This window comes from Ctenopharyngodon idella, chromosome 24 (assembly GCF_019924925.1).
Source record: "Ctenopharyngodon idella isolate HZGC_01 chromosome 24, HZGC01, whole genome shotgun sequence".
Taxonomy (NCBI): Eukaryota; Metazoa; Chordata; class Actinopteri; order Cypriniformes; family Xenocyprididae; genus Ctenopharyngodon; species Ctenopharyngodon idella.
The window spans coordinates 8425714-8453432 of NC_067243.1; the positions used below are offsets into that span (position 1 = coordinate 8425714).

Consider the following 27719-nt stretch of genomic DNA (forward strand, 5'->3'; position numbering starts at 1 on the left):
CACACGCTCACTCCCTCACCGAGGGTGACGCTGTCTACTTTGGGTCTCTGAGAGTACGGCAGGTTTTTGTACACCTGCTCGATGATCTTCTCCTTCACCTGAGAGATCGTGTCACAATTCAGCACCTTTACCGGGGTGATGTCAGGCCCCTCCCCGTGCACCAGCACCTGCAGCGTCTGCGGGCAAAGAGCAAACTCATAATACAGAGACTTTTGTGAACATCCTAGAAAATACTTCTCAGTTAAGAGGGGACAAAATCAATTTTCCATCTTCACCATCTTCAATAACGTGAAAATAGTCCAAGAAAACATGATATATGAACTAAAACACATACCAGCACAACGTACTCCACATCATCTCCGAGAAGGCCGGTGTCGTTCAGCGTGTATTTGGCTTTCTTAACCTGTGCGTCCACTGGCCCCTTTTCAATCTGGTGCTTTATGGCCCTGAAGAGTTTGTAGAGCGGTTCTCCAGCGGAGTCCTGAACAAACACAAGCACTTAAACACAGCCTGCTGGGACTGTTTTTATTCATTACCCACAGACGACCTGTAAATCAGCTGTGGCTTTGAAGAATTTACAGTTCAAGTGTGTCAGTGACTAAAGTGCTGATTCATGCAGATGAAGAACAGAAGCCGTTTCATTAAACACCATTATCATCATCATCAGTCAGGCTCATGAATATCAAAGCTTTACTGAAACACTTCGTGAACAGGACAAATCCAAACCAAACTGTTCAAGTGATACAACCCATTTAATGTAATATGAAATTAAAAGTGTAACTGAAATGTGTAATACTTCTTCCAATCACAGTTCAAAGCACAGAGCCTCAACCAGGAGTGAATGCTGAAACTACACCGTTTGACTCTAAAAAGCATGTTTCATCGTATTTAACAGTTTTTCATTATAGTAGATGTTTCAGAACTCTCAGTTTACAGTCAAAAGATTCGACTTGATCACCAAGTCCTTCGGAAGCTTGTTTCTGCCTACTTTTTTCTAACAATTCAGACTTTTTTTCCTCATAATTGCAAGTTTACATCTCACAATTCTGACTTTGCAATTGTGAGTTTATACCTCTCAATTCTAAGTTTATATCCCACAATTCTGACTTTTTTCTCGCAACTACAAGTTTATATCTCACAATTCTGACTTTTTTTCTCACAAGTTTATATCCCACAATTCTGACTTTTTTCTCGCAACTACAAGTTTATATCTCACAATTCTGACTTTTTTTCCCCTCACAATTCTGACTTTTTTCCCACAAGTTTATATCTCACAATTCTGACTTTTTTCTTGCAACTACAAGTTTATATCTCACAATTCTGACTTTTTTGCAATTGCGAGTTTATATCCCACAATTCTGACTTTTTTTCCCCCTCACAATTCTGACTTTTTTCCCACAAGTTTATATCTCACAATTCTGACTTTTTTCCCCTCACAACTACAAGTTTATATCCCACAATTCTGACTTTTTTCCCCTCACAATTCTGACTTTTTTCCCACAAGTTCATCTCTCACAATTCTGACTTTTTTCTCGCAACTACAAGTTTATATCTCAATTCTGACTTTTTTCCCCACAATTCTGACTTTTTTCTCGCAACTGAGTTTAGCTCACAATTCTGACTTCTCGCAACTACAAGTTTATATCTCAATTCTGACTTTTTTCTCACAACTACAAGTTTATATTCCACAATTCTGACTTTTTTCTCGCAACTACAAGTTTATATCCCTGACTTTTTTCTCACAACTACAAATTTCACAATTCTGACTTTTTCTCACAACTACAAGTTTATATTCCACAATTCTGACTTTTTTTCTTGCAACTACAAGTTTATATCCCTGACTTTTTTCTCACAACTACAAATTTCACAATTCTGACTTTTTCTCACAACTACAAGTTTATATCCCACAATTCTGACTTTTTCTCACAACTACAAGTTTATATCCCACAATTCTGACTTTTTTCTCACAACTACAAATTTCACAATTCTGACTTTTTTCTCACAATTATAAGTTTATATCCCACAATTCTGACTTTTTTCCCACAAGTTTATCTCTCACAATTCTGACTTTTTCTCGCAACTACAAGTTTATATCTCAATCTGACTTTTTTCCCCACAATTCTGACTTTTTCTTGCAACTGAGTTTAGCTCACAATTCTGACTTCTCGCAACTACAAGTTTATATCTCAATTCTGACTTTTTTCTCACAACTACAAGTTTATATTCCACAATTCTGACTTTTTCTCGCAACTACAAGTTTATATCCCTGACTTTTTCTCACAACTACAAATTTCACAATTCTGACTTTTTCTCACAACTACAAGTTTATATCCCACAATTCTAACTTTTTTCTCACAACTACAAGTTTATATCCCTGACTTTTTTCTCACAACTACAAATTTATTTCACAATTCTGACTTTTTCTCGCAACGGAGTTTAGCTCACAATTCTGACATTTTTCATACAACTACAAGTTTATATCTCACAATTCTGACCTTTTCTCACAACTACAAGTTTCTCACAATTCTAATTTTTTTCTCACAACTACAAGTTTATATCTCACAATTCTGACTTTTTTGCAATTGCGAGTTTATATCCCACAATTCTGACTTTTTTTCCCCTCACAATTCTGACTTTTTTCCCACAAGTTTATATCTCACAATTCTGACTTTTTTCCCCTCACAACTACAAGTTTATATCCCACAATTCTGACTTTTTTCCCCTCACAATTCTGACTTTTTTCCCACAAGTTTATCTCTCACAATTCTGACTTTTTTCTCGCAACTACAAGTTTATATCTCAATTCTGACTTTTTTCCCCACAATTCTGACTTTTTTCTTGCAACTGAGTTTAGCTCACAATTCTGACTTCTCGCAACTACAAGTTTATATCTCAATTCTGACTTTTTTCTCACAACTACAAGTTTATATTCCACAATTCTGACTTTTTTCTCGCAACTACAAGTTTATATCCCTGACTTTTTTCTCACAACTACAAATTTCACAATTCTGACTTTTTCTCACAACTACAAGTTTATATCCCACAATTCTAACTTTTTTCTCACAACTACAAGTTTATATCCCTGACTTTTTTCTCACAACTACAAATTTATTTCACAATTCTGACTTTTTCTCGCAACGGAGTTTAGCTCACAATTCTGACATTTTTCATACAACTACAAGTTTATATCTCACAATTCTGACCTTTTCTCACAACTACAAGTTTCTCACAATTCTAATTTTTTTCTCACAACTACAAGTTTATATCTCACAATTCTGACTTTTCCTCACAACTGCTGGTTTATATCTTGCAATTTTTACTGTTTTCTTGCCACTGCGAGTTTATATCTCACAATTCTGACTGTTTTCACGCAATACCGAGTTTATATCTATAAACTCAGAATGGCAATACATAAACTTGCAAATGCAAGAAAAAAAGAATTGTGAGATAAAACTCGCAATTATCTTTTTTATTATTTTATTCTGTGGCGGAAACAAGCTTCTATAAAATATGAGTGAATCTTTATGAATGTGCTTCCTGTTTGATATTTTACCTTTAGGTACTGATAGAGACAGATGGACATCCAGTTACTTAGCATTCTTTCCACCACCGTCTCAGACCTGCGGACACACACACACACACACACACACACACACACACACACACATTATTTTCTATAACAAAACTGACAGTTCCAGCTCTGAAATCTTGGAAGAGTCACATTTAAAGCTGTTATTTAATCTGATCTGTCAGTTTAACACTTTAATAACACAGCAGTCAGGCTAATGAACTTGATTACATGACAGAAGAATTGTATTATGATTACTATGAATAATAACCATAGTTATTTATTGAACATTGATGTGTTTTTATTATGTTGCGGTTGCTGCCTCTTAATGAAAGCAATAAGCCACTTGAGGCTGTACATTACAGTGATTTTAAGTGGATTCTGCTTCAACAACACTCCTTAACTGTGGTAAGATCACTATAACGCATGGCCTCGAGTGGCTTACTGCTTTAATGAGCACTTGTACACTAATTTGAGTCAATAACAAACAATGATAATTAGCATTAGCACCCAACTATGACAAACAAGCATGTGAACATGGTGCTGGTGAGTGCTGTGCATGTGGATGGTTTTAGTGTCTTTGGGACAGTGAGGTTTGTGTTTATTCTTGCAGAGACAGACTTTTGACTAACATGACATGTTTTATGTGATATTTAGTGGCAGATATATCTGAAATATAAACAGTTGATAAAAAAAAAAAAAAAAATAGCATGAGAAAGACTATGTTGATGTGTGTACAATCTCTAAAGTAGCAAGACTATAGGCTTTGTGGTCAAAATGTCTGTCCATTCAAAATTACATTTACATTTATTCATTTAAAAATTAATAACTGTCTCACAGTTGTGCTTGAGGATGTTTACTTGTCTTTAACTGCGTCAAACTAAAAATATATGTATATATGTGTGTGTGTGTGTGTGTATGTGTATATATATATATATATATATATATATATATATATATATAAAAAAATGATTCAATGCACCCAACTTCAAAAATAAACTTCAAAACTTGCAACTAGTTGCGCCTTGAAAAGTGCACTTTCTAGCAACCTTATAAGGGTGAATCTCATCAAAACCTGTCAAAAACATTCTAAGGTTATATTTCACCCAAGTCAAGTCAAAACACAAGAAATGAAATGTATTTCACAAAGAAAATGAAGACTGTTGTTAGGCCTGTCTGTTAGTCTGTTATTAGATGAAAAATATAAAATTGGAAACATTGTCTAGGTAACTAACTGAAATAAATATGTTCAAGATGAAGTACTAAAATTACAAAAACTTATACTGAAATAAAAGCTAAATACATAAAGAAATAAAAATTACAAAACAACATACTACAACAACTAAAGCAAACTAAAGTTAAAATGAAAACTGAAAATATAAATCAAAAATTAATTCAAAATACCTAATAAAACCCATTCATCCTGATTTCCAGAAGTTGCATAAAGTCAGCCAATCAGATTGCAGACTGCGGATTTGAAAAATTCTTGCCATTTTAGCCATTAGTATCTTGGGTCAGACGTGGTCTCACCTGCGGAGCAGCAGTTTAGGATTCTTGCTGTGAACGTAATCCTCCATGAGCCCCAGCAAAAGCGTCCTCATGATGTCTGTGTAATACTCCAGTTTACCGTGAAGCGCTACAGTCAGCAGAGACGCGAAATACACTTTGGCCCTGGCGTTAAAATCCGGACGGCCCTCCAGCGTTCTGATAAACTTCACACACACACAAGGAGATTACAGTTTACAAAAACGAATTAAATAAAATCGACTTTCTGTATGATTAAATCTGTGGAGCATTCATATTTACATCTTAAATGAGTGTCTTGTTATACTCTAATGATTATTTTGTTTAATACTGTCTGGTTATGACTGACTTTTGTGTGTTGTGCGTAACCATATAAACACTGGGGAGATAATTACAGGTCAGTCTTGGTTGTTTATGCGTATACATGTGTGTCATTAGATGTAAATGTTTAATTGTGTTTGGGCCATGAATATAAAAGAGTTTAATGAGAGCGCAGGAGCTGATTGAGTCCTCTGGGGCCCTTTTAGTGTCTTTCGGAATAATTGAGCGAATGTCTGTGTGATGTCTATAGGGCTCCATCACTGATGCATGTATTTGTCTGAGAAACTCCCGACAATTATCGTAAAATATTAATTTACCGACCTTTCTCGCTATTAACTGGAGAGAACGGTTTAAAATGAGTAGGTGAAGAGCTGTAGATGTCTATAAATGCATCATAATTACAGTGTGTGTGTGTGTTTCATACATTAATGAGGAAGGTTTTGCTGTTGAGCAGGTTGGAGAACTGGTTCAGTGCCTGGGTGACCGTAGCCCTGCGGGATTCTGGGATATCCAGTTTGCCGGTGATCATGACGTCATTGGCGCCATCCTTAGAGGGCAGGAAGAAGACACGGTCCGTGTAAGTCTTGTAGTCCAGGAACGGGATCCGGCCCTCGCTTATGTCGTTAGTGTGGTCCTCCATTTCGATCATCAGATCTGCACAGGAAATGACACGGTCAACGTCGACACTTCAAATCCAAGTCGTCATACAATCAGTTCTGAACTAAGAATTTAAGATCCTAAATGTGCAGATTGTTTTTGATAGATAAAATAAATAAAAACAAATAAATACATAAATAAATAAATAGGTGGAAGGATAGATAAACAGTTGTTAGATAAAATAAATACATACATAAAAAATTAGGTGGATGGAGAGATAAACAATGGATTAATTGATAAATAAACACATAAATAAATAAATAGGTGGGTGGGCAGAAAAACAGTCAAGAAAAATAAATAAATTAATAAATAAATACATTTAGCCATTAGACAGTTTGCAATTCAAAGAAGTTACAGAAATATGAATAGTTGACTAATATAAGTCAGACATGTAATATTTCTGTTGCTGTTTTCTATCATAAATCATCTGTTGCCATGCTAAAAACACCCCTGTTGCCATGGTAACGGGATTATGCATGCATGTGTGACCTGTGAACTCCTTTTTGCAGCGGTCACGAACACTCTCTTCCAGATTCTCCAGCTGATGCTTCACTTTCTCGTACTCTCGTTCTGCCTGCTGGCTCTTCCTCCTACACAGAGATGATCAGATGAATTCATGAATTCATTACATGAAACGTTCACTCAGATGAACACCTCAAGGGCATTGTGGGAAGTGCAGTTCGTCTTTTTAACCTGTAGCAGACGACGGAGATGGCGATAATCAGCAGCATGGGAACGACCACAGCCGGGATGATGATGGGCAACGGGAGACTGTACTTCCTCTCGTACTGAACAGAGCCGACCAACCACTCGCCGTTGCCAAACTTAATCTGAGAGAGAGAGAGAGAGAGAGAGAGAGAGAGAGAGAGAGAGAGAGAGAGAGAGAGAGACTGTATTATGGATGGGTGGATGGATGGATGAATGAATGAACAGATAAATAAGTGGATGGATGGACAGATAAATAGATAGTTGGGTGAATGAATAGATAAGTAAAAGTGGATGATAGATAAAAGAATGGATGGATAGATAAATGAATAATGGATGGATGGAACTAAAAATATATAAGTTACATATAATAAATTTGGATGGGTAAACAAATAAATGTGGATAAATAAACGGGCAGATGGATGAATAAATAAATGGATAAATGAATGAATATATACAGTATGTTGTGGATGGATATATAAATGTATACACAAATAAATGTGGAAGATACACAAAAATAAATATGTGGATATATGAAAAATTGATAAATAGGTGGATGGATTAATAAATAAATAAATAAATAAATATGTGGATTAATGAATAAATAAATAGGTGAATGCATAGATAAATGGACAGATGGAGCATAAAATATATTTTTTATAACATTAAATAAAATAGAAAATATTTTTAATAGATAAATAATGTATCTATACTCAATAGATGGATGGACAGATAAATGGACTGATGGATCTATAAGCAAAAAATACAAATATTTATAAAATATAAAAAAAATACATAAAAACATCTTTATTTTACTTTGTTTAATAACAACTATTTATAAAAAATAAAGAATATAAAGAAACAAATAAATAGATGAATAGATTAATAGGTGGGGATGGATGTTTAATTATATAAATAAACAAAAATGGATGGTTGGATAAATAAATATATGAATAAACAAGTATTAATAAATAGATGGATAGATGAATAAATAGATAAATAAGTGGACAGATAGATAAGTGATAGATGGACTGATAGATATATAAATAAACAAAAACAAATTACATTTTTTAATAAAATATAAAAAATGTATATTTAATAATAACTATTTATAAGAAATAGAAAAAAATAAGTGGATGGATGGATGAATATGTGGCTGGAAGGATGGATGGATGGATGAAAATGTGGCTGGAAGGATGGATGGATGGAAGGAAGGATGAATGGATGGAAGGATGAATGGGTGGAAGGATGGATGAATATGTGGCTGGAAGGATGGATGGATAGATGAAAATGTGGCTGGAAGGATGGATGGATGGAAGGATGGATGAAAATGTGGCTGGAAGGATGGATGGATGAAAATGTGGCTGGAAGGATGAATGGATGGAAGGATGAATGGGTGGAAGGATGGATGAATATGTGGCTGGAAGGATGGATGGATGGATGAAAATGTGGCTGGAAGGATGGATGGATGGATGAAAATGTGGCTGGAAGGATGGATGGATGGAAGGATGAATGGATGGAAGGATGAATGGGTGGAAGGATGGATGAATATGTGGCTGGAAGGATGGATGGATGGATGGATGAAAATGTGGCTGGAAGGATGGATGAAAATGTGGCTGGAAGGGTGGCTGGAAGGATGGATGGATGGATGGATGAAAATGTGGCTGGAAGGATGGATGGATGGATGAAAATGTGGCTGGAAGGATGGATGGATGGATGAATGGGTGGCTGGAAGGATGGATTGATGAATATGTGGCTGGAAGGATGGATGGATAGATGGATGGATGGATATGTGGCTGGAAGGATCGATGGATGGATGGATTGAAGGACGGATGGATGGTTGGAAGGACGGATGGATGATGAATGGATGGATGAATGAATATGTGGAATATGTAGCTGGAAGGATGAAAGGATGATAGATGGACCGATGGATAGAAGTATGGAAGGATGGATGAATATGTGGCTGGATGGATGAAAGGATGGATGAATATGTGGCTGGATGGATGAAAGGATGAAAGGATGGATGAATATGTGGCTGGATGGATGGATGGATGAATGGATGGAAGGATGGATGGATGAATATGTGGCTGGAAGGAGGAAAGGATGGATGGACCAATGGATGGAAGTATGGAAGGATGGATGAATGAATATGTGGCTGGAATGATGAAAGGATGGATGGATAGATGGAAGGATGGATGGATGGAAGGATAGATGGATGATGGAATGATAAATGAATGGAAGATAGATGGATGTGTGGATGGATGAATATGTGTGGACGGATGGATGGATGAATGGATGGAAGGATAGATGGATATGTGGCTGAATGGATGGAAGGATAGCTGGATGTGTGGATGGCTGCATATGTGGCTGGAAGGATGGATGGATGAATGGATGGAAGGATAGATGGATGTGTGGATGGATGAATATGTGGCTGGAAGGACGGATGGATGAATGGATGGAAGGATAGATGGATGTGTGGATGGATGAATATGTGGCTGGAAGGATGGATGGATGAATGGATGGAAGGATAGATGGATGTGTGGATGGATGAATATGTGGCTGGAAGGACGGATGGATGAATGGATGGAAGGATAGATGGATGTGTGGATGGATGAATATGTGGCTGGAAGGATGGATGAATGGATGGAAGGATAGAGGGATGGATGGTGTTCTCTCACCAGCAGGTCCAGCGGGTCGGAGCCGGTGTCTCTCCTCTGTCTCTTGGAGCGAGCTCTGGGTGCGGTCGACGGCGGGTCCAGGAATAATTTATCGTCCTGGAGCGTGTTGACGTTACACTGAACATCACCCACAAACGCCTGCGCCTCCCTCGCCGTCATCGCTTTGGAAAAACCCCGACCCTGAGACACACCAAAGCATGTTCACAAGCGTGAAACCCCCTGTCTGATTCATGTGTGGGGCGGATACTCACGGTGACGATGATCATGCTGTTTTCAGTGATCACATTCTTGCTGAGCTGATCGAACGTGGGGTTGGGGTGATACTCGAACGGCGTCAGCTCCTTCTGGATGTTATCCAGCTGCACGTACGTCCTGAAGAACTGAGACTCGTTGACCGCAGGGGACAGGAACATGATCACGGTGTCGTTTTTGTGCTTGAAGCTCTCGACAAACTGAGAAAGAAAGAGATTGAGTTCTGTGAATTAAACTGAACCAAATCTCCTCAGTTTTCGGACTCTTTTCCCAGCAGCCTTTGCGAGCACATGGACCAAAAGCCCTCAAACAGCAAAACCGTTGAGGAACAGATTTCACTGCTGCTGGGAAATCTATTGATATTCTGAGGGGGAGCAGAAAAAGTCCCTAAAAGTGGGGGCGGAAAATCTGTTAGATAGACAGATGGAGAAAGAGTGATGGAAGCAGCGAGAGCGCTTGAGAAAGGTCTGGAGTACAAAAGCTTCTCCTCAGATAAGGGAGATGAAATGAAGCGTTCATCAAGTTTTTCGTTAGATAAACGCTCGTTTAATCTCCGTCTCGTCGAGCGCTTCAGATCAGAGCAGCTCTCGTCATTTCAATCAGAACCCGAGCGAGTCATGCGAGATGGAAGCCCAACAGCGAGAAGAACAGATGAAACGAAAAACAAACAGCAAATGACGTCTCCCTTGAGACCTTCTGAAGGTTTCTCACTCACCTCCTCTGGGGCACCTGGTTCGGACCATTCTCCAGCCGACGCCACCACCCTGAGAGTCGCTTTCTGGACCAGGTCAAATTCAGAACCGACCACCAGGATTTTTCTGCCACCACTGAAATATACACACAATCATAACACAATAATTCTATTTTTTAAACTAAGTTTGAGGTTACTCTGCTGAAGGACAGCAATATATACATATATTAAAATAAAAATAATAAAAAAGTTATTATTTATATAAAGCATAAGTGATATAAATGATTTACTGTATCATTATTATGTGTATCTCACTCTCTCTATATAAAATAAATTAAATACACAAAACTGTACATACAATATTTATAACTTATAACAAAATAATATATATTATATTATATTTAAATATGTATAAAAAGTCCATATAAAAAGTAGTAATAAATAATAAAATATTTTATTATACAATTATAATTATACAATAATGTATGATATAAATTCATACATTTTTATTATAAATATATAACATTAAATAAATATATATAAAATACTAAATAAAATATTTATAGAAATTATATAAATGTTATACATTTTATACAAGCTAATAATACAAAATAATTTATATATATATATATATATATATATATATATATATATTAAAATTTATTTTAAAATATAGAAAAAGTTATTATACAAAATAATAAATTAAAATATTCATAATATCAATATAATTATCATAAATACTTCGTCTTTTTTATTAGTATTTAACAATATATATACACAAGTTAATAATACAGAATAATATATATAAAATATATATTAAAATTTAATATACAAAGTTAATATACAAAATAATAAATTAAAGTATTCATAATATCAATATAATAATCATATATATTTCTAGTCTTTTTATTAGTATTTAACAATAATATATATATACAAGTTAATAATGCAAAATAATATATATATAAAATATATATTATATATTAAAATTTATTTTAAAATATAGAAAAAGTTAATATACAAAATATTAATAAATTAAAATATTCATAATATCAATATAATTATCATATATACTTCTAGTCTTTTATTAGTATTTAACAATAATATACAAAAAATATAGTATTAATATATTAAAATGTATTTTAAAATATAGAAAAAGTTAATATACAAAATAATAAATTAAAATATTCATAATATAAATATAATTATCATATATACTTCGTTTTTATTAGTATTTAACAATAATATATATATATAAAAAAATAATATTTATATATTAAAATTTATTTTAAAATATAGAAAAAGTTAATATACAAAATAATAATAAATTAAAATATTCATAATATAAATATAATTATGACATATACTTCTAGTCTTTTTTATTAGTATTTAACAATAATATATAAAATATATAATATTATTATATATTAAATATATACTTTAATATGTAGAGAAATTTAATATACAAAATAATAATAAATTAAAATATTCATAATATCAATATAATAATCATTTATACTTCTAATCTTTATTATTAGTATTTAACAATACAATACCTAATGGTACATTCAATAAAAAGTAAAAAAAAAAAAAATACAGATTATTACAGTCTGTATTTTAATTATTTAATTAATTACAGTCTCAATTTAAACCCTCCTGCTCAAAGGAATATAAATATAATATAAAACCAATTACCACACCCTATATTCAAGGGGAAAATAAATAAATAAATAAATAAATACACACATTTTAATTATACATACAAAACTACATTAAATACATATAAGTATTATACAATAAATAAATAAAATATCTTATTTATTGAGATAAAAATGTACTTCCCAAAATATGAAATGTCCTTACCTAAATAATGTCTAAATATAAAGCAGTATTTGTAAGTGTACAAATGAGGGTAATGATGTAAGAATGGCTCTCTGGGCATTGGATGCCATATTTTCTAGCGAACAGAACTGACCAGATGAAGCTGCTCTTGGGTTGATGGTCAGACACAGAGGGGTTGTTGTAGAACTCAAAGGCCTTCTCGACGCTGGCTGTGGTGTGTGTGCCGTAATGAACTGTGACGTCGAGGAGGGATGACGGAACCGTATCACCCAGATACTCAGACACTTTACAGGTAATCTGTTCTCCAAAGCTCACACTAACAGAGATGAAGATCAAAAGATTAACCCAAAAATCTAATGTAAAAGACAGAAACTACATATCCCATGATGCACTCACACTCTGCAGGCCACGTCGCCCACGAAGATCTGAAGGTCTTCTTTTGAAGCTGTGTTCAGGCCAATCCCACTAATAGTCAGGGCGGTTCCTCCTGCTTTAGGACCTCGTTTAGGAGACACCTTCTTTGCTACGGGGTCCTACAGAGGAAAAAAAAAATATATATATATTTAGGTGGCATTTACACAACATCGTTTTCAACTAAAAACTGAATGTTTTGGCCATTCATTTACATGACAACGGCATTTTGGACACAAATGTTTATATATATATATTTGGCTGCGTGAGATTCTCCAGCTTTGTTGTTGTTGAGCGACCGAAGCGCGAGCTGTTAAAGCTCCGCCCTCTTCTGGAAAGGGGGCCGGGAGCAGCAGCTCATTTGCATTTAAAGGGACACACACAAAAACTGCATATTTTTGCTCACACCCAAATGGGGCAAATTTGACAAACTATAATAAATGATCTGTGGGGTATTTTGAACTGAAACTTCACAGACACATTCTGGGGACACCAGAGACTTATATTACATCTTGTGAAAAGGGACATAATAGATCCTCTTTAAGCATTTGCCAATTTAAATCCTTTTTTTGTTGGGCGGTGTATATTTATATAATTTAAATTGTAATATTATAGTGCACAAGAGCTGCAAATACCCAGCAATGACAGACACGTTCTATGCATTACCATTTCTTTGTAATGATTACATAATCCTACGAAATGCATCTGCACACTGTCCGAGACCCGTCAGTCTGCTGAACAAACACACACCCTCAGCTTTTCCCTGCAGGAGCGACTGAGACAGCCTATCTCCCTGAAATACTGATGCAATCATTTCTGCTAAAGCCGTCAGCAGCTGATAATTATTACCCCTGCAGGAGCGTGTGACCAGTGACCACACACAACGCTGTGACAAAACAGCCCATCATTACACAACGGATGCAGAGAGCTCCCGTTGACTCACACAAACAGCGGCAGCCCTCCGGACGGGATCTCAAGTGGAGTTTCACAGAATTAGTATGTGTGTGGTGCATGCTGGGTAATGGAGAATCGTGACTCACCCTGTAGGTGAAGAGGACTGATTTTGTGGATACACCTTTTTTTCCTCTGCCCACCTCTATTTCCACCTCTCCGGATCTGTACAGTGGCGTCGACCCAATTTCACACACCACACTGCCACAAAAACAAACACAAACAGGTTTATTTAAAAGTAAAGGTCCAGATATTCAAGTACAGTTCAACCAAAAATTAAAGTTCACACAAATACTTGACTACACATTAGCGCTGTCAATTGAAAAAAAAAAAATCATTAAAGTTGAATGAATGAGAGTGCGATCATATAACATTGTTATTATATATTATATTTATATAGTGATTGACACCAAGCCCACAGATTCCAGATTCATTACGTCCAAAATGTGCCAACTCAGAAAACGGATCTTCTGTCACCCCGAAATCTGGACGTCAACCTCCCCAGACAGACTCTTCTGACAGTGATCTCTCCGAGAGCTTGTTTACCATTCTGAAGCCAAACTCTCCTGCTGAAAGATCCTTTTCAAACGTGTTAGCAGCCAGACAAACACTCAGTCAGGCTGAACGCTCACAACAGAGTTGATAAACCCTGATGTAGAATCACTGACTCAGCCAAGCCTGACATTGCCTGTGAGAAAAGCTCATTGTTGTCTCTGTATCTCCACAACATGCTCCGTATTTCAAAAGCGTACAAATCTAACGTTGTTCTACAAGAGGGAACGCAAAGACAAACTCGTGCACATTTAATATTCTGCTCATAGTCACAAACATAATACGAAGCCTTGAGCAGAACATCTAAAAGATTATTTGGATCATTCTTGAGGGCATTTTTTTTAGGTTTGAATTCTGGGTAATTATTTTTTAATTAAGCTTTGAATGAACCAGATTTCTCAAACAGGACGTTCGCTGAAAATCAGGCCATTTGGTACCACAGAGATCTGCACACTCAACGTCCAGCAGGAATTTTATTCAATACAGAACACAGTTTGTGCGAAAGGGAAAAAAAGCCACCAAATACACAAATGTAGTGAACATGAAGCCACACAGGAGTAAACCAAGTTAGGGTTATCAAGGCATTTTCCACCAATAAACTACACTTTGGAGTAACACTGCATTTTTAGAAGCATTAAAGGCACCAATCCCATGCTTTTTTCTTTTTTTTTTGTGACAACTATTAGATATCTTAAAGATAATAGATATATTATAAAATTTAAAACTAAACTAGCATGAAGAGTAGCTAGTTTTAAATGCATCAAATGTTTGTACCCCACCTTAAAATGGTGATTTTGGCCTGTCCCACCTCAGAGGTCAGACATTCTCGATTTTATTTAATAATTAAAGTCATATGATCTCATAATTTTGACATCATCTGATATTAAATTTATAATAAAATTTCAGTCCATGTTACAAATATTTGAATGTGGACTGCAGTTACCAAGTTAAAAAATTCAACCCTGTTACCTGGGTTTTTAATAGGAAAAAATGACTAAACATTGAATTTTCTTTATTTTTCGGGGAAATACAAGTTTATCAACATGTTTAAACCAATATATGGTCACAAAAAAGCTAACCTGTACTGAGTGTTAGCTTAATTTAGGCTAAAGTTGCAACCCTGTTACTATTCTTTTTATTCATTTATTTAATTATTTAAATATTACACATACTATATATATATATTATATTAGTGTTGTCTCGATACTGGAATTTCCAATATACGATACCTTGAAAAATATCGATATTCGATATCATTTTCGATACCTCGGGGAAAACCGCCATGCCGTCATACATTATCATGTTGTAATAGCTTACACACAGCACAAGGAGGCTTTATTTAAATGACTGAACTACATTTACAAAAAAAGACAAGTAAACAGTCAGTAATAAAATAAGAAGAAATAAACAAATTGCAAATGATAGCACAAATAAATACAATACAATAAAGACACAAATAAAATAAACAAGGTTTTAAGTTTTTCAGGTGGGTCTAACAGTAGTATTCAGGCAAGAAATAACAAAGAAATGAAAGTAATCAAATGTAAAATAACACCGAATAGTTTTCATTGTAAAAATGAAATATAGATTAATGCTTACAAAAGTTTTTCAGTCAAGAACAGCGAGTGATTTTCTTTTTGTCTTTTACAGCAAGTTTATTAGGTTACCGTCACTTTAAGAGCTTATGCACGGATCCAATATACTGTTTCTCTCAACTATTTACATTCCAAAACTGACTGTATTTACCTGAATACTCAGCAAGACTGGCATTTTGACATAATTTTGTATGTATTTGACTGTTTAATAACAATAAGCCACGAAAAAAAATAACTCAAATTGGTACTCACGAGCTGTTTGAGTGGCTTTATGAGAGCGCCACTTATATAAATCAGTGATGCACGCGCTTAAATGGTGTGAGCGTGAAACCTGCGCGAATGACTAAAATTATGCACAATACAAGCACTGTTCAACCACAGCGAATGAGACGAGTGACAGTATGTGTCCACTGGAGCGAAGCGAGCATTTTTAGTTCATTCCTATGGAAGTTGAGCTTTAAGCAAAAAAAGCTCGATTGGAATCGTTTCAGATATTTCAGCATCGATACATATCGAAATATCGATATTTTTGACAACACTAATATATATATATATATATATATATATATGTGTTATAAATTATTTATATATTTATTAGTATGATTATGTATTAGTATTATGTATTTGTTTATTGTTTACTGCTATAAAAATCAGGGTTTTTTTGTAACAGGTTTGCAAAATTTGCGATCTTCATATAAAATGACATTTTCTTCCATTTAGCACCTATTACCTATATAATATATTTAAAAAAGAAGCTCAGTTTTTGTGGATGTTACCTGGTTGAGACCGAGTAACGTTCCCGCAGGTGTGTGCACGGCACTCCTGCTACTGTGATGCTTTTAATGTCGTCCGTCTGAATGCCCAGGTTCGAGCCCTTAATCGTGACAGCTATTCCTCCTTTCAGCGGCCCGTATCTCGGCGTGATCTGAAATACATTATAAAAAGATCCTAATCATGGACTGCTCTGACAAAAGACCACAGAGATGAGCTGTGATAACCAATCTCACTAAAACAACAGTAAAAGATGATTTATTTCTATTCCCATCAGTAATTCAGCCATCAAATAGAACATGACCTAAGGTTTCTATTGATTTTTACTCTAAGAAATCACGAAAATAGGGAAAGAGAATGAGAAAAGTTATAAATTATTGCTTTACATAATACTTTTTTTGAGCTGTGTTTTGAGTATTGACGATTGTCAAAACCACAACATGATCTTAGAAAATGTTACTGGCTCATTTAGGCCCATAAATGCCATCATTCGGTACTCACGTCAGTGATCTGGGGGTCGGGACACTCCTCCGGCTCTTTAGAGGCACAAAGCTGGTCGTACACACACAAGTTTTTTTGTGTGCACCACACACACTGATATTTGGGGTCGGCATTCTTACATAAGCTGCAGTCTTCACGTCCCAGAGAGCAGTTATACAGAGTGACTGAAAGACAACCGAGAGGAAACACACACGTCAAAACACCCAAAAGATCATTTAAAGTCATTATTGTGTTAAATGAGAAAAGCAACAAATAGATATTACAATGTATTTTAAATGTCATGTATTCCTGTGATGGTAAAGCTGAATTTTCAGCATCAATAATCCAGTCTTCAGTGTCACATGACCCTTTAGAAATTATTCTAACATGCTTATTTGCAGCTCAAGAATATATATACATCTCCATGCAAGGAACCATAAAGTTCATACGACTCATGTGCTATATTCAAGTCTTCTAAAGTCTAAATAGCTTGGAGTAAGAAATAACTGAATTTAAGTTGTTATGAGAGAAGTAGCGAAGCCTGATTCGCAAATAAATAATTTTTTTCTTGAATCTTTTAAATGAATCAGTGGATCTGATTCACAAAACCAGTCTAAATGATTCGTTCACCAATCAAACTGATCCGATTCTCAAGTACAACTCAATGATTCGATGCCAGATCACTGAGTGACTAAGTTGAACTTAAGAATCAGATCACTCGATTCCCTAATGGTTAACAGCTCACCAGAGGGAAAGATAAAAAATGTCTTACGATTCCATCAGTTCAGCACACAAAACTATTGAATGAGTTCAGAATACCTGAAATAGTGCATCAATCATATGGAACAATTTCATGGTAGTTTAATGGACTTTTCTGTCCATTTTTGAAGCTTGAAAACAGTCCCCATTCATCCTAACTGCACTGCAAGAGTGACCAGCACATTCTTCAAAATATCTTCTTTTATGTCCCACAGAAGAAAGAAAGGAAGGACATGAGGGTGAGTAAATGATGAAAAGCGAGTGAGAGCGATTACCACTAAGACTGCTGTCGATCTTCTTTCCCGTCAATTTCTCTCTTACGTGGAACAGAACGTTGGTCTCATGAGCTTTATCAAAGGAAAACTGGAAGAGACAGATCAGAGGTTGAGTCGACACCGACGGTTCTCTCCTCTACATTAAAGACTAGAGATGAATTACAGGCTGGAGACTTTCCAACAGGGGGAGCTATAATCTCAAACTCCCACAAGAGCCATTGAAGTGTAGGTAGGTGTCTCTTTATGTTGGTAATTGGATGCGTATCATTTAGCAAGAGCTTTATATATAAAAAGATTTACAGTACAGGAACAACAGTCTGCCTTGGGCAACATGTGGATGAAGAGAGAGAAACGGAAACTAACCACATATCCACTGAAAGAGTAGAAGGGTCCCGTCTCTGTCTTGACATCCTCCTCATGCTTCATCAACTCCGTTCCAATGGTGAAATCACGACCCTGATGCGTCACAATTCAGAAAACATCAAATAAAAACCCTTTGATCACATTTATTCACAGGTAGGAGGACAGGAAATAATGGAAGAAGAGAACGAGTTTAGAAAAATGCATAAGCCGGACTCAGATTCGTTTAGAGGAAAACTTCATAATCCGATTATGAATACACTGCCAAAAATCATTTTTTCAATTATTTTTATGACAATACATGTTGAAGTTTATTATTTTCACTAACATTTTTTTTATTGTTTTAAAGAAAATAATAATAATTAATAATTACATATTTTTACTAGTTGTAATAATAATTAATAATAATAATAATTATTATTATTGAATATTAAAACCAGAAAAAAAATATTTTAGTGTGATTATACAAATAAAAACTTTTTAAAAATCGTAAAAAATGAATGAACGAATAAATAAATAAATAAATAATAATAATAATAATAAAGTCTTTGAATTATCTTAATTTGAAACCTTTTCTAAACAAATGTTAATATGCTGATTTTTAAAGTTATTTAATAATACTTTTTTTTTAATTTATATTCTGTAAGTTTCTATAAATATCTCATGTAATTAATAATTATGTATTATTTGTGATTATATATAATATTATTTGTAATTACATTACTTCATCATATTTAATTTTAATATCTTATGGAACTTTGTTTAGGGAAACAAGACAAAAATACTGATTTTATTTTATTTTATTTTTTATATTTTTATTTTATTTTATAATTTATTTTATAATTTATTTTATTATATAATTTATTTTATTTTATAATTTATTTTATTTTATTTTATTTTATTCCTAGTGACCTTGAAGAATGACATTTACTGTTAAAAGGAGGCCAGGAACTCACCTTATACGGGTCCAGGTTGATGCCCTCAAAACTGATCCGGGTTTTGTGTCCGACCGGGATAAGTACGGGATCTGGGTTCTCGAACCGCGGACAGCTCTTGTTCTAGAACACAAAGAAGATGGAGAAATCTGTTCTGCTGTACAGGAAAGTGGAGTCTGCTGAATTCCACACTAATCTACGGCAATCTTCTGAGAGATTCTTAATTTACAGCCCACATAAATTAACGAGAATCCATTGAAACTGAAAAACTCATTAACCATGATGACGTGCATGAATGAAACAGTTTATTTACAGCTGAAATCTAATATATCCTCACTGACATTGGCAACTGTGTCTAATTGCATATAATCCATTTTTTCCATCCATTCTGTTTTTATTTTGCTGATTCAGCGAATGCGTTTCACATTAAAACTTTCTGAGTAAAGTCATTTACTTTGTGTCCATTTCATCAGCCACGTGTGACTGTTCCAGGAAGCAGCAAATATCAAACAGTGTGGAGGCCATAAAATTGCTGGCACTGGATATCGATAATTCAGCTTTATGCTTCAAGAAATGGTTTAAATAAATAAATAAAATGTCTGGACCAGCTGGACCTGGTGTTTGAAGATGAGAATCACATGAAACTAATCAAAGCGGCCCAATCAATGGCACTGATAGCACACATACATCACCAAGACGTTTACTCGATGTCTGCTTTTTCATACATGTCATTTTTAGCACATTTCCTCATCTGCAATACTTTGCTAAAACGCTTCCTGTTAGAATGACATTCAGAAGAGGCTCTCAAACCCTAAACTAACTAATCCCACCTGATTGAATTTTTGAATTTGGAAGGGGGTTGAGAGAGGTTGTGGTTGAAGCATTTTAAAGAGAAAAATAGTTATATATATATATATATATACATACATACACACACATAGTGTGTGTGTATGTATGTATGTGAGTGCTGTCAAATTGATTAATCGCAATTAACTGCATTTAACGTAAAAGTCTGTTTACATAATGTGTGTGTATACACATACATATATAAATATAATAATATACACACACTTAAACACAAATTTTTATGTTACATGCGATTAATCGACTTGACATCACTAGTGTGTGTGTGTGTGTGTGTGTGTGTATACATATTAGGGCAGTCAAATCAATTAATCGCGATTAATCGCTTCTAACATAAAAGTTTGTTTACACGTGTATACACACATATATTTATACACATATATAAAAATAATATACACAAAACAATCTTATGTTAGATGCGATTTTCGATTTTTGTTTCAAAATTTCACATTGCATCTTTATGTTATAATAACATTAAAAATTCAAATCCAGATTTTGATTTTCAAAGATTCATTAAAAAAACGGATTATTTTTCCCCAAAATGCAATAAATCCATGACACGTTTTTTTTTTTTTTCCCCGAAAATGCAATTAATCCATTGAATCAATATAAAAGTTATTTTTCATATTGAAACTGTTGCAAATACACAACAAAGTAAGTTGATTCCACATATATGACAGCCTCTGAACTTGGTCAATACTAATCTTATATTCAGGCACTGGACTAAAAATACATTCAGTCGTCGCTTCCAAAATGAGTTTTTTTTTTCTATTTTTTTTTTTTTAAATGCCGTTTATCGCGTTTTGGAACCAAACTCTTCATATACACACACACATATTAGTGCTGTCAAATCGATTAATCGCATCTAACGTAAAAGTTTGTTTACATATTTATAAATATATATAAATATAATAATATACACACAAAACAAACCTATGTTAGATGCGATTAATCACGATTAATCGATTTGACAGCAATAACATGTATATATACACACATATATTAGGGCAGTCAAATCGATTAATCGCGATTAACCTTTATGTTAGATGCGATTAATCGATTTGACAGCACTAATACATATATATATTATATATAAAATATTACTTTATAAAATATTTATTATTATTTCACATGGAAATACATTACATTTGGAAGTAAAATGGTTGTGAACAGCATTTCATGTTGATTTTTAGATTTTAATATGCTTCAAATACATATTATGTTTTGGAGACACTACCATTCAAAAGTGTGTGATTGGTAAAATTTTTATTGTTTCTGAAAGAAGTCTCTTTTGCTCATCAAGACTGCATTTATTTGATTAAAAATACAGTAAAAACAGAAATATTGTGAAATATTATTCCAATTTAAAATAACTGTTTTAATATATTTTAAAATGTAATTTATTCCTGTGATGAAAAAGCAGATTTTTTTCTCAGGATTCTTTGAATTGATCTGAACAGCATTTATTTGAAATAGAAATCTTTTATAACATTATAAATGTCTTCACTGTCACTTCTGATCAATTTAATGCATCCTTGCTGAATTGAAGTATTAATTTCTTTCTTTCTTTCTTTCTTTCAAAAAAATTAAATAAAAAAGCGTACTGACACCAAACTTTTGAACGGTGTGTGCTAACCGGGGCGTGTAATGCACAGCATTACTGATAAACAGGAAGAAAATGGTGCATGTGAGCTCGTTTGACTCTCATTTCAGTACCTGTCTGGGTTTGATTATACTGGAGCCGGTTTCTGCGTCGCTCAGATCCGTGCAGGTGTGCGCCGCAATGTTCCACTGACATCCCCAAGCGCTGCTCACACAGGAAGTGCATCTTCGGAGAAACATGCGGAACGATTAAACCAGAGGGCGGCAGAGGTTTCAAATCAGAGTTCTAGTTAAATTTTTCATCAGTGTGTAAATGTTTGGAGTAAAAGCATATAGTCCCAGTGCACTTCAAATAATACTCATTCATCAGCAATGTCCCTGAGCTCTTAAAAAACACAAGGAGAAGGGGAAAAAAAAAAAAAAGAGATGAGAGATCGACTTTCACGTGTGATGAATGAATGAGAAACGAAAGCAATTTCCTGCTCTTGGAGGAAAAAAAAAAAACGTAAGCAAGTCTCTATAGAAGCAAATTCAATTCCAGCTTCAGTGATGCATTACAATTTATGAGTAAACCTCATCGTTACAGATGCTCGTATTCATTATACACACAGTGGTGTCAGCATAAAGCGGAGACACACACACACACACACACACACACGTACACACACACGTACACACACACACACACACTCGCTGACAATAGAAGCAGAGACAGCAAACGTACGGTGTATTTTCTGCTTTCCGGACTGCCGCTGCACAGTTGTAGAACTTGTACTCGCTGGATGCGACCTTCACACTATCGTTCACAAAGATGCTGACCGGAACCGCCACGAAATCTACAGAGACGCAGGGGGTCAGATTAGCCAATCATAGCAAAGTTCATCTGCATATAGATGTCTTAAAGACACAGTAGCAAAAACAACCTGAGGATCAGAGAGAGGATAACATCTTTGCTTCAAGAAACCCTGATGGACATAAATAGACTAAAAGCACCATAAATTACTATATGAACTATATTCCAAATCTTCCAAAGTTTTGCATGAGGAACAGGCTGAATTTGAACTCATATTGAGTTGAACTGATTCAGTGAAAACTGATTCAGTGAAACGAATCAGCTCCAATTTCGTTCACAAATCAGACAGCTCCAGTTTTTGAGTTAACAGCTAAATGGAGGTTAGTCATATGGGCTTTTTATGGCGATTTTTGCTCTTTTTGTAGCTTGACAGATGTGGTGGAAATACAGGAATGTGAAATTTCTCCTTTTAATGTTCCACAATAAATAACAGTATATGGGTTTGAAATAACATGTAAATAATAATAAAAAAATAAAATGCAATAAGAAATAAAATAATTTAAATTAAATAAAAACAACAATAAGAACAATAAACTGTTTTTATAAATCTGCCTGGACAGGCAGTAGTTTTCTGCCTGTCCTGACTATTGCCTGTATCCTGACTACGATTCTGCCTGTCCCTGCTGTTCCTGTTTGCCCCTGCTTTGACCCTGCCTGTACGACCACGTTGTTTTATAATAAAGCTTGCAAATGGATCCCTGCCCGAGTCTCGCTTCGTTACAATCATAATTATAACATTTATTATTTATTACACTAATTATATATATATATATATAAAAATATAAAAAATACACAAATAAAGTATATGTAAATATATAAAATATAAGAAATGTAAAAAAGTAAAATATAATTTAATTATATAAAAATAAAATATATACAAATAATCTCAATATCATATATATATATATATATATATATATATATATATATAAATAAGCATTTTACATATTTAATAAACATATTTACATATTTTCATTTATAATAAAATAATAAAATAAATATTTAAAAATAATTCTTTATAAAAGAAGTAAATATTATATAACTAAAGTTATTTATAGATTAACTAACTAAATTAAATATGTAATTAAACAGTGTGTAAACCTCTAAAAGGCAGTCGACAGTTCATGACGTACCTTGGTGTGCAGGTGTCGGGGGTATACGATGCTGTTCAGGTAAGTGGCAACTGATTCGGCCGTCCACCATCCTGGCGCTGTTGCGATAAAAGCCAAAGTCGCAGTGGATGCGGTCGGAATCTCTTAGGATCGGCAGCAGTCGGACGTTTATCTCCACCTGAGGGACATTTTACAAACTCTGAACTCACACAGTTGTGCTGATATTAGAGAAACCAGAAAACAATCCTTCATTTCAATCCTAAATCTTTGAAACCATTACATAGATTATACATTACATATGGTTTGGGTTTGTTCCATGCAATCCAGCGCAAAAATTATTGATTTATGATGATAAATTCGCTCTGCTCGTGTTTTAGAAAGAAGCTCAATGTGTTGAGGTGGAACTTCTAGGCTATGGCTTCACAAAATAACATTTCCAAACTTTGTCTGAATAATTCTCAACTTTCCATAAGAATGTTCTTGAACAAATATCAACTTTTAAACATTTCTCTCAATAAAACAGCTAGAATCATCCTGTTAACACACACAGCCCATAATCAAGTATTGCAATGAAGTACAAAACACAACGGCAGCACCTTTAGAGCAGAATTCTAAACGTGCCATCAGCGCCCATTGTGTTTTCACCGTCTGTTCACCAATATGGCCTCATTGTGTGGGAGTCATGCTCAGCTTTTCTCATAATCAGCGCTGAGCAGTCTGGTTTAAAAATAAGACTCTGGTAATTGTGTCCGCGACACTCGGCTGGTACCTGCTGGGACTTCAAGCAGCTGAGATTTGGCGGGTGGAAAGAGACGATTTTCACACACTGTTGGCTTGGACTCCACAGCCAACCGTTCTTTTCCTCCGCACGACTGCACTCCGATCGCCTGGTGCATCTACACAATCAATAACACATTACAACACAACGCCTCTCACGCAATTAAATACAACAATATTACAATACAACACTTGTGTTCAGGGGAAACATATTTGTGTCTTTACACTGTAATTTTGTATTCTGTAAACAATAGGATAAAAATGATTCAATTAGTTTAATTTTAAAATGTTATATTATATATATATATATATATATATATATCTTTCCTGTTTTTATTTGCCAAGTACAGTGGAAATAGACAGGACATACAGTGAGAGATGGAGGAATAAGGACCCATTGCTGTATTCGAAACTTTATCTCCCATATGAGCACCAGGAAGACATGAGCACTATTTTAAGAATGATAAAAACGTACCTTCCCTCCAGGACACACCAGCCACAGTATGGATCTCTCTGATTGACGCAGGTCTGGCAGTCCTTCTTCAGATGGCAGGCCTGTACGGGCACCTTCGTGATCTGCATGAACACAAAATAAAACAATGATTCATTAAAGCTGCATTCAATAGAGCTGAAACGCTGTACTGACCAATCAACAATCACAATTCAGTAGGCAAATTCTAATGATGTCATCGCTGTTTTAAAAAGTTTTAAAACCCATAAAAAGTGAGATAGTTTCTTAACCTTATACTGAAATGAACTGATCTAAACAAAGCCTGTATGTGAAGTGGTTCAAGCAGAATTAATTGCAGAAAATTACAGAGAAAACAACAAACAAAAAAGCTTGAGGGATTTCAATACATCACCGCCTCATAAACACTGCAATTACATCACTGTAAGGTCATAGCCTCAGCAAGACGTACACTATACCACTGCCTTTTAAGAAATAATAATGTATATTTTGCAACCAATAGGAGCCGTAACAATAAAAGGCGCTGGAATAATGGCAATCATGTGTTTCCTGAGGTTGAGATAATCAAAGAGCTACTACTGAGCACACCGTCTATGATAAATGACTCCAGCCTCGTACCTTTTTCTCTGTGGTGATGTACAAGTGCGCCTTGGTTTTGTCAAAGAAAAGGTTCTTATTTACGTAGCCGCTGGTTTTGTAGCCCGGACCGGGGTTGTACGCCTCTGGCTGGCTTGACAAATGTACCTGGGTAAAGAGAGAACAATAGACACAGAGAAGCCCACAATTAAAGAGTCGAGCACAGGACAGGACACATCTGTCATATTTACAGACCACACAAACCCCCTCAGCCCGTCCCACGCACCTGAGCCACACCTGACATTGTGTCAAAACCCTCAACTAATGGCCTGCAAGCCGCGTAATGACCATAAAACCTTGGCTCCATCCGCAGGGAACTCACAAAAACCTCCATCCGGGTTTTTATCCATCTATCGCTCAATTTCATCTGTCTATCCTACAAATAATCAGCTCTAACAAAGCCTTTTTATTTGAGAGTAAGATTTGGACTCATGTCGCGCAAGCTGTTCATTATTTCTAATATAACGTCTAACGTGTTTAGTTGTGTCTGGGGTTTCGTCAGTGATATCTTTTTCTCTTTCATCCCTCTGTCAGAGATTCGCCACGTTCACCCTCGAATTCCCTCACCTGCCAAAACCTAAACTCCAGCTTTGTGACGCGCCTGCTAAATCAGGTGTGTGATATCAGGTAGCTAGCTGGTTGAAGCGGTTCACTAATTGGTTGTCTCAAATTTCCAGAGACGTTCGTTTCCTCAACATTTCTTTAACAATGCCTAACACTCTGCTCATGTTCCGCATCCTCCTACGGACTGTCAATTTGTGGTTATTTTTACATTGTGGAAAAGTTAGTTAAAGGGTTAGTTCACCCAAAAATGAGTATTGTGTCATTTACTTGTCCTCATGTTGTTCCGAATGTGTCAGACTTTCTTTTTTGGAGCACAAAAGGAGACATTTTGAACACTGTACTAGTCGTTCTTTTCCGTGAAAATTTTAACTAACGAGGACCGAGGCTTCAAAAAAAAGTTTCAAAAAGACACTAAAGTGTCATAAAAACAGTAAACATGACTTTTGCACTATATTTCTAAGGTGAGAAAAACAAAAATGTAAATCATTATTCACTAGGTCTGGCGGCTGGGTTAAAAAAAAAAAATAAATAAATAAAAAAAAAAAATCGATTTCTCGATTTGAATCGATTTTCATTTTTACGAACTGATATCGATTCTTAAATCCCAAGAATCGATTAGTCTAGTCTGTTTTCAGTTGATGAATGAACGGAACATTTTAGCGCGCCTCCCATCCAATAAATGGCAATAAGCTTTGTGCTTTGTTACTTTAGATATGAAATAAAGTCTCAGATTTCAAACTATGTCCATTTTATTACGAAATTCAAAAAATAACCGTTTTGGCGCTGTTTAATGTGGCGTGACAGATCGCTGTAGCGCCTCAGTTCAAGAGAGGCGGCAATGTGAAGCGCACGTGAACTGATCATTTTCTCCGCGAAATAAACATGAATGAACACATGAAGGTATGTTGAAAGATACAGTACAACTTACCGAAATCTGAATATGTTTCATGTAATCGCTCAATCAGTGTTTTAACCACAGAAAAACGTCAATAAAATAGTTTGTAAAATGTCACCATATTCCGTGACCATAAACTCGTTAGTCAGCTAGAAAAATTAACTCTAGAGAGGAGCATTTTGCTAAATATATGCACCATATTACGTATTCATTATAATTTTTAATGTTCTTCAATATTTAATGCATGTTTGAAAAAAAACGTCAAGTTTTATAACAGCCACCATTTAAATGAGTGTATTTCAAAAAACGAATAGGAGTGGAAATATAATTACGTAAAGTTAGTATTTTAACTGTATTATTATAATAACTTCCTTGAATGTAATGTAAGTATTTGTATACAAATTGGTTAATTTTAATCTTCAATATTATAGTAATGTAGTACCAACTGACTCCCATGTATAGTTTACAGCATTAGTCGAGTTTTATTTCACTGAGAAAATTTGCTATGTACTGATCTTGATATATATCCAAAACAATCGATAGTGAATCAAATCGAATTGAATCAGAATTGAATCAAATTGAAAGCTTGTGAATCGAAATCCCTACCTATTGTTCACTGA

General features: G+C 34.8%; 1 protein-coding gene and 1 long non-coding RNA gene across 8 annotated transcripts in view; both read right to left on the reverse strand.

The window, feature by feature from the left end:
- plxnb2b (plexin b2b) overlaps positions 1-27719 on the reverse strand; it is a 170186-nt gene that overhangs the window by 13598 nt on the left and 128869 nt on the right. For all 7 annotated transcript variants that reach the window (XM_051883902.1, XM_051883897.1, XM_051883901.1 and 4 more), the window contains 24 exons: positions 25623-25748; positions 25011-25111; positions 24528-24654; positions 23780-23936; positions 22518-22629; positions 21908-22019; positions 19349-19450; positions 18396-18488; positions 18033-18120; positions 17020-17183; positions 16524-16672; positions 13690-13801; positions 12635-12771; positions 12372-12554; positions 10421-10532; positions 9705-9905; positions 9454-9633; positions 6764-6900; positions 6560-6660; positions 5838-6067; positions 5099-5280; positions 3554-3620; positions 335-481; positions 20-176 (listed from right to left, as the gene is read on the reverse strand). In XM_051883902.1, the coding sequence (XP_051739862.1) occupies positions 20-176; positions 335-481; positions 3554-3620; positions 5099-5280; positions 5838-6067; positions 6560-6660; positions 6764-6900; positions 9454-9633; positions 9705-9905; positions 10421-10532; positions 12372-12554; positions 12635-12771; positions 13690-13801; positions 16524-16672; positions 17020-17183; positions 18033-18120; positions 18396-18488; positions 19349-19450; positions 21908-22019; positions 22518-22629; positions 23780-23936; positions 24528-24654; positions 25011-25111; positions 25623-25748 (3277 nt within the window). The remainder of the gene's footprint in view (positions 1-19; positions 177-334; positions 482-3553; positions 3621-5098; positions 5281-5837; positions 6068-6559; positions 6661-6763; positions 6901-9453; positions 9634-9704; positions 9906-10420; positions 10533-12371; positions 12555-12634; positions 12772-13689; positions 13802-16523; positions 16673-17019; positions 17184-18032; positions 18121-18395; positions 18489-19348; positions 19451-21907; positions 22020-22517; positions 22630-23779; positions 23937-24527; positions 24655-25010; positions 25112-25622; positions 25749-27719) is intronic.
- Positions 1073-3547, reverse strand: LOC127507053 (uncharacterized). Its single transcript, XR_007928221.1, has 2 exons — positions 2346-3547; positions 1073-1766 (listed from the first exon to the last, which is right to left on the reverse strand). It is a non-coding gene; the product is annotated as an uncharacterized LOC127507053 (long non-coding RNA).